This window comes from Acanthisitta chloris, unplaced genomic scaffold, assembly GCF_000695815.1.
Source record: "Acanthisitta chloris isolate BGI_N310 unplaced genomic scaffold, ASM69581v1 scaffold42161, whole genome shotgun sequence".
Lineage (NCBI taxonomy): Eukaryota > Metazoa > Chordata > Aves > Passeriformes > Acanthisittidae > Acanthisitta > Acanthisitta chloris.
This window is the reverse complement of record NW_008656116.1, coordinates 2,930-10,790: the sequence shown is the minus strand read 5'-3', so window position 1 is coordinate 10,790 and position 7,861 is coordinate 2,930. Positions and strand designations below refer to the sequence as shown.

Genomic DNA, 7,861 nt, shown 5'->3' with positions numbered 1-7,861 from the left:
CTCAGGGCGCCGGTCCGACCGGTTTGCCGGCGGCGTTGTGGGTTCTGGTGGGTGACAGCTCTGGCCTAATGGGCAGTTGCACGTGTGGCTGACGAGCTGCCTTTCCCAGGACGTGGTCTGCGCGGGTGTGCGTGTGCCTTTCAAATACTAACAATATTCTTGGCATTGCTGGCACAGCGGTGTTTAACCAACAGCTCGGACATGCTGAGTAGGGAAGCAAGAGGATCCTCACAGACTCTCCTCTATCCCTGTGTGCTCGTCAGGTACCTGTTAAATCCTATCCTCAGGTTGACACTCGGTAGCCAGGTGAAGGTGGTGTCTGCAGGGGAGTGTCTCCTGGGCAGACTCATCTGTTGTCACAAGCCTCCTTGGCCCTGTGAGCACACATCCTCCCACAGAGTCCTGTAGTGACAGGTGTGTGACCTTTGACTGGTCACAGTGCCCTAACAAGTTCCTCTCTGGCTAATCATCAGCAGTAATTCTCCCCTTGGGCTAACTTCCTGTCCTGAACTGTTTGTGAAGCTGCCCCATGTGACAGGGATGGGATGTGCAGGAGCAGAGGAAGTGATGCCTTCCCAGGAATCTGGGTACCTGGCTGCCTCAGTGCTCTTGGATGCCCCTGAAATGAGAGAGGTGATAAAATCTTTGTCATGAGGACAGGCTTTCTGTCACTCCTTTCCTGTACTTGGGAGCTGATTGCAGCGTCCTGTGCCTTAGGTGTGGTTCCGGATGAGTCTGCTCCGTCTGAGGTGTGCGTGGTATGAAAATACAGGACGAGTGGCGGCAGGGGGTGATTCTCAAATCTGTGACAGTGTCAGGCAGTAGCTGGAGTAGCAGTGTGAGTCTCCTGTGTCTCAGGAGCTGCTCTGAGTGAGGTGACCTCAGCACAAGCGCTGCCTTCCAGGTTTCATAGCCCACTGTCTCTGGCCTCCTGCCACCCTCTCTGCGCTGACATCTCTCTGAGCTGCTGACTTCGGTTGCTGTTTCCTCCACTACTGCTGGTGGCATGTGAGTGCCTCATCTGCCAAGAAGCCAACTCACTGTTTGAAGAGCTTTCCAGGGACTCAGACTTCATCCGTGTCTGTAACAACCCTTCGGTGGATGCCAGGGCCCTCCAGAATTAAACTTGTTCCAGGCGTCATGCAAGGACCTGTGCTCGCGCGCGTGTCCTCGTGGGGAGAGCAGTAATAGCTCCTGCCAGTGCCAACTCCCTCGGTCTCCTCCAATGCAGGCTCAGGGATGGACTCCACCTTGTCCCTCTGAAGAGACTCTGCATGCTTTCAGCAGCCAGGAAGGGATTCTGCCACCAGCTTCTCCACAAGCTGCCCCACAGCAGGACTTGCTCCACGGCAGCCTGGGAGGAGATCCATCCCTGCAGTCGCGTTGCTGCCGTGCCCACCACACGCCCATGGACGAACCGTGCACGTGCCGTCTGCTCTGAGCTCCACGGCCCACACTGTCCGAACTCACCTGGGCTCCTGGCAGACTCTTCGCTTGTTTTCCCACAAGCTCTCCCTGACCCTGTTGAATTCCTTCTCTCTCAGAGCCCCAAAAGGATGTGAACTTTGGCATGGGGTCTGTGAGAAGGCTGCGGACTTGGTGCATGTGTGTGACTGTTGCTGAGTAACAGGAAGACTGGTTCATCGTTGGCAGCAGCCCTTCTGTCTGGCTGCAGGGCACCAGCCTTGCCTGGGCCCTTCACCATGTTCCTCCTGCTCCCCTTTGACAGCCTGGTGGTTAATCTCTTGGGGATTTCCATAACTGTCCTCTTCACTCTGCTTCTGGTTTTCATCATTGTTCCAGCAATTTTTGGAGTGTCCTTTGGCATCCGCAAGGTTTACATGAAAACTTTATTAAAGATTTTTCAGGTAAGTCATGTTTTCAGAATTCTCTGTGTGTTTATAGGGTTTTTTGTCAAGCGTGGTCATACTAGGAAGAGAGGCTTTTGCCTCATCAGGGTATTGCAGATGGGTTGTTGGTGTCATGCTGGTGCCAGATGACCCATTTGGCTTATCTCAGCCAAATACAGTTTACCAGATATTTGTTTGTGGGCTGGTTTTCCCTGTAATTAATCTATTAAGTCTTCAAGTAAAGAAAAGTAAAGAAATGAGGCTCAGCAGGAGGCAGGGCTGCAGCAGGATCTGAGAGGTGCTGAGGCATGTGCTGGGATGGCTGCATTGTCCCAGGCAAGGCAGAGTGCTGGTACAGTTCAATGTGGGGTGTGATGAGGAGGGATCAGCCTGTGCCAGCAGTTTGCTCCCCTCCGGGACATGTCTGGATGAAGCAAAAGCAGAAGGTAAGGCAAGACTTTCTGTCCTGTGAACCCTGAATGATCTGTGGCCAGAACCCAGAGCTCTCAACACGCTTCTGTCCTGGAGTGTCACCTGCTCATCTGCTGAGCTGTGTCTGGACCTGCCACCTCAGAGGACGACTGGCAGCCCTTGCCGACCCTCTTGGCACAGAGAGGCCAAGTGGAATTTTCCAGCTTGGGGTCATGCTGTTCCCTTGCCTGCCTTTGGCGGGCTAATTTTATGGACTGTCTCACAGCCAACACCTCTCCTTGAAGCAAGGTCCTGATGAGACCAGAATTTTTTATCTCCTAAGAGTAGTAGGTAAAGCCTATACCACCCAACCCTGGCAGCCCCGATGAAAAGTAAACAGGTGCTCTGTGCTTGTTAGGGAGATTTTAAGCTCTTAAATGTGGAGTTCAAGCTGCTAAAGGATTGAAGGTATAGCTACTGCTGTTTGAACAGGGCTGGTTGTCCCCAGAGTATCCCTGTACTGCCTGTCTTGGGAAGACAGCCCTGGAGCTCATAGTGTTCAACTCTTCAAGTCCTCCCCAAAGCCTGGGGCATGAATGGGAAGACCCTGGACTTTGTGAGGGGCTTCATTAAGACAGATGGCTGAAGACTTGACTTCAAATTTATTGACTGGACCAGGAGAAAAAAATAATAATAACTTTGGTTTGTGTGAAATGGAACTTTCTGCCTGGTTCTCTTTTTTTTTTTTCCCCCTTCCTTCAATTCAGGAGCATTTACGCTCAACACCTATTTTGGTGTTTGAAACTGTTTTCTGAAAAGACTGCAAAGTATATTTCAGCTTTTGTCAAAGAGTTAATGGTGGGAGAGAGGAGCATTCATGCACAACTGCTCAGAAGTCACTAAGTTTGGCTGTTCACAATGGTATTTTTGGGGACTGTTATTTACTCAAAATATTTTCCTAGCTCTTGAGGCCAGTGTTGGGAACCCAGAGGAGCAGCACTCGAGTCTGGTGGTTTGTGGGACACAGCCCAAGCTGTGGGGCCTGGCTGGCAGTGGCACACCTCTGTCAGTGGGGAAGGAGCACACCTGCCTGGTGCTTCCCGGGCAAGAGGCAGTTTTGCTGCTGCTGTAGTCAGGAGGGAGAGGTGCTCGGCCTTCTCCATAGGCTGCTCAGGTCCTGCGGGGTCAGAGCTCCTCTCCTGACTTCTGGGATGGCAGTGTCTAGGCAACCTGCAATCCTGCAGTTCCCACCGCTGGCAGAGGTGGCTGCAAGCTGAATCGGACACTGTATGCAATTGGCATTCCCATATTGCTGCCTCCTGATCTGCTGCTGGCATGAGCTGAGTTCAGGATGCCTGGAGTTCCCAGCAATTTCCCCTTCTTCACAGATAAGCATGTTGTACACAAGTCCTCCTTCAGGAGCTTGTCCTCTCAGGCCTGTTTGGTGCACACAAGTTACAGGCTGCCAGGGTTACTTGGAGGGCAAGCAGGAAGACTGCTAAGAAAACGGGCCTGCAGTTTGTGCTGGTGCCCTTGAAAATCAACCGAGAGAACAGGTAGTCTAGGCATGGGATTTGGCAGCCAGCTGTCTGAGGGTGCTTACTGGTGCTGTTTTGGGCAGACTGGTGAGCTGAGAAGCTGCAGCAGCCATTAGCTGAATCAGAGGGGGAAGGATCGCATCCCAACATCAGCCTGATATTGTCAGCAGCAACCTGAAAACACAGGCTCTGCTTTGAGCTTGGAAGAAAGAAGGGTTGAAAAATAGCACTGATCCCCTGACCAGCTTCTTGTGCTGTGGTGCAGACCACCCCAGCAGGATACATGCCTCAGCCAGAAGGTGTGCAGTGGCAACACTTGCCAGGTGCAGCAAAGCCGAGAGGTCATGGAAGCTGCAGAAAATCTTGTTGTGCCATCTCACCAGTGAGCACTCTCTTGCTGGGGCTCTGCTCTGCTGGGTGGCACACAGAGGTGTGCACATTATGGCTGTCCTGTGCCTGTGCTCGTCACCTCCCTGTCAGTCCTCTTGTCCCACCGTGGGCAGATCTCTGCTGTAAAAATCTGCATCCCAGGCCAGTCTCTGATTCCACGTCAGTTCAGTTGTGTTCATCACTCACTCTTTGAGCTCTGTACAGAAGCCTCCTGCTTTAGCCCCATCTCTTCCCCTGAAGCATGGTCTTCCCTGAAAGTAGACTATAAAACGGGCAGTGCAGCGTGGAGCTACATGTCTTGCGAATCTTGATTGTCCTGTCTGTCTTGCAGTGGGCGACACTGAGAATAGAGCGTGGTGCCAAGGAGAAGAACCACCCATTGTACAAGCCCTATGCCAATGGTGAGATCATTCCCTGCATGGGTACACAGGAAGTTCAAAATTCTTTGGGGGAGATGGGGTAAATGTGGTGTCTCTGAGCAGCTGAGGTTTGCTGGGAAGCCTTTTCCGTGTAGATGGATTGGAGGGAGTTACAGAGAGCTCTGTTTCACGAGGAAGGACAGGGAAGCACCCCAGGAGTGCTTCATTTCTAAATAAGGGGGAGGACTGGCTTGTGCCTGTCTGGACTGGAGAAAGGAAGGGGACCCTGAGGAGGCAGGCAGGAAAGGGCCCTGGCTCTCAGCTCCCTTCAAGCAGGCAGGTCACGCTTGGCTCAGAGCTGCCTATGGCACGTTGCAGGCATCATTGCAAAGGAGCCAACATCACTTGAGGAGGAGATCAAGCAGATCCGCCGGAGTGGCAGTGGCAAAGCCCTGGACACCCCTGAGTTTGAGCTCTCAGATATCTTCTATTTCTGCCGCAAAGGCATCGAGACCATTATGGATGATGAAGTGACCAAGAGGTTCTCAGCTGAAGAGCTGGAATCCTGGAACCTGCTCAGCAGGACCAACTACAACTTCCAATATATCAGCCTGCGCCTCACTGTGCTGTGGGGACTTGGTGTGCTCATCCGCTACTGCTTCCTCCTGCCCCTCAGGTGAGTGCTGTTGCAGGGACCTGCCTGCCAAGGGGTGCTGATGTCCTGTTCTGCTGCAGCAGGTGCAGCTGATCTCCAGGCCTCTCAGACCCTGCTCAACATGATCAGGAGAGACAGGCACCTTGGTGGGCAGGGCCTCTGGCTTGCTTTTGCTAGTGTGTGGTTTCCCTCTTTCTGCAGGATAGCCCTGGCATTTACTGGCATCAGCTTGTTGGTGACTGGTACCACAGTGGTGGGATATTTGCCAAATGGAAGGTGAGTTCATCTTTGAGGGAAGAGGGGATGGAATGCCCTCTGTTCAGTTTGAGACCTGATAATCCTGAAGTTTTCCTGCAAGGCCTGCCTGTTCTGCCACTTGTAGATATGGCAGGTGATTCTGGCAGCTGTGGCCTCTTGGGAACAGACACTCTAACTTTAAACACAGGACCTAGCTGTGAGCACTAAGCCCATGGCAGAGCAGTCAGCCCTGACCTCTGAAAGGAGTAATAACAGAAAAGAGCAAAGGCCAAATTTTAGTTCTCATGAGTTACGAATCAGTGATCATAAGCTGGTGGCAAAACCCAGGACATGCTGCATTTCTGTGGCAGAGACATGAAGGCTTGGCTGGATCTCATTGCCTGTGGCAGCTGGGCTGAGTGACAGCATTACAGGGGAGGTTGTAGGACTGGGGTGTGATGGTCTCTGTCCTGGGTGCAGGTGTAAGGAGTTCCTGAGCAAGCATGTTCACCTGATGTGTTACCGGATCTGCGTGCGAGCCCTCACAGCCATCATCACCTACCATGACCGGTAAGGGCCTGTTGGCTGCAGACTGTCCCTGCCCTCTACCTGATCCATGGCAGGCCTCTGGCAGGCCACACACTCTGTTCCTCTCTCCTCACCTGTACCTTTGTTTTGCATTTAGAGAAAACAGACCCCGAAATGGAGGCATCTGCGTGGCAAATCACACCTCTCCCATTGATGTGATCATCCTTGCCAGTGATGGCTACTACGCAATGGTAAGGTCCCAGCTCTGCCTGGCTGCCTGCATGGAGGGAGCAGCAAGCATGTTGTGTGGGACAAGGAGTAGGCAGCAAGAGGCCTTTGAGCATGCAGAGCTACTTTTCCCTGCATGACATGGCAGGGCCCTGTCAGGCTCTGCTGTGCACAGCTTTCAAGGAAGCCCAGCCCGGGACACGACCACCAGGGGTCTGTGGGCACAGCTTTGCAAGCAGAGCTCTGGGCTTTACTGTTGATGGAAGAGCAAAGCACTTCCCTAGCTGGACCTCCTGCCACACAGAAAGCACTTGGGGTTTGCTGTGTCTGTCCTTCCAGTCAGAGCCTGGGACTTTTCCTCTCAGCCCTTCCAGGGCAGGAGTAGGAAGATGAACTACAACTTGGCTGTGAAACTGGGAGCTGCCTAGGCTTTTGCATATGCCCAGGTCTTGTAGCTTGTGTCTTGCCCTGTTCAGGTGGGCCAGATCCACGGAGGGCTCATGGGTGTGATTCAGAGAGCCATGGTGAAAGCTTGCCCCCATGTCTGGTTCGAGCGCTCCGAGGTCAAAGATCGTCACCTCGTTGCCAGAAGGTGTGACAGTCGCTGGCTGCAGGGGTGGGTCTGGAGGCTGGGGGAGGTGGAGGGCTGCTCACTTCCCTTGAATGAGGGCACTGCCTGGCCTCATGGCTGCTGGGGGACTGTGCCTCTGTTGCTGGCACCCAGATAGCCCCTGGTGACTGCAGGTCAAGGACTGTATGCTGTATGGATTGCTAGTGAGAGCTTCTGTCCCCTCTGCTAATTGGTGACACTGTTCTGTTTAGGCTCACAGAGCATGTCCAGGACAAGAGCAAACTGCCCATTCTCATTTTTCCAGAAGGTGAGTGTGCAGCAAGGCCAGATCTCTCCTGGTGAAAAGGGCATCTTGGGACAGCTCCGCATCTCTGTTCCTTCCCTTCTTGCACAGCCAAGGGCTTGAGACCCTTAACTGAGACAAAAGGGACATTATGTCTTTAGAGCTGACTGAGCCCACCACATGGGAGCCAGATACACGATGTCCCGGTTGACCCATTCTGTGCACACAGAAAACAGGGCTTGGACTGAGGGCTAGGGGGAAGTTGCTGGATTCCTGTGGAGCAGCCCTTAAGTCTGTAGCTTAGACTTCTGAACTGACTTGCAGAGGGAAGTTGAGAAGATTGTGCTTGCCTCTTTCAGGAACATGCATCAACAACACCTCTGTGATGATGTTCAAAAAGGGGAGCTTTGAAATTGGAGCCACGGTTTACCCTGTAGCGATCAAGGTATGAGAAGTCAACGTTCTTAGGGCACAAGTAGCCCTCTGTCTTGCCAGCCCAGCCCAGCCTGCTCCGAGGGCACAGGAAAGCTGAGGTGACTCCATGTAGTGCTCTGGGAGAGCTGGTCTGTATCTGGGCTTAGGGTAGAAGTCAGAGCCTCAGGGAGGGTGCAAGGTCTGCCTGGCTTTCATGAACTCTTGTGTTTCTGTAGTATGACCCACAGTTTGGAGATGCCTTTTGGAACAGCAGCAAGTATGGCATGGTGACCTACCTCCTCAGGATGATGACCAGCTGGGCCATCGTCTGCAGTGTCTGGTACTTGCCCCCAATGACCAGGCAGGTAAGTGAGGTGAACCTGGCCTGTCTGATCTC

General features: G+C 53.0%; 1 protein-coding gene across 1 annotated transcript in view; it reads left to right on the top strand.

The window, feature by feature from the left end:
• Positions 1-1,422: 1,422 nt before the first annotated feature.
• Positions 1,423-7,861, top strand: part of AGPAT6 (1-acylglycerol-3-phosphate O-acyltransferase 6) — a 7,506-nt gene continuing 1,067 nt past the window's right edge. Inside the window, exons 1-10 of the mRNA XM_009084172.1 lie at positions 1,423-1,868; positions 4,521-4,590; positions 4,927-5,224; positions 5,405-5,479; positions 5,921-6,010; positions 6,126-6,219; positions 6,673-6,788; positions 7,019-7,074; positions 7,410-7,495; positions 7,701-7,829. Of these exons, the coding sequence (XP_009082420.1) occupies positions 1,704-1,868; positions 4,521-4,590; positions 4,927-5,224; positions 5,405-5,479; positions 5,921-6,010; positions 6,126-6,219; positions 6,673-6,788; positions 7,019-7,074; positions 7,410-7,495; positions 7,701-7,829 (1,179 nt within the window). The 5' untranslated portion in view covers positions 1,423-1,703. The remainder of the gene's footprint in view (positions 1,869-4,520; positions 4,591-4,926; positions 5,225-5,404; positions 5,480-5,920; positions 6,011-6,125; positions 6,220-6,672; positions 6,789-7,018; positions 7,075-7,409; positions 7,496-7,700; positions 7,830-7,861) is intronic.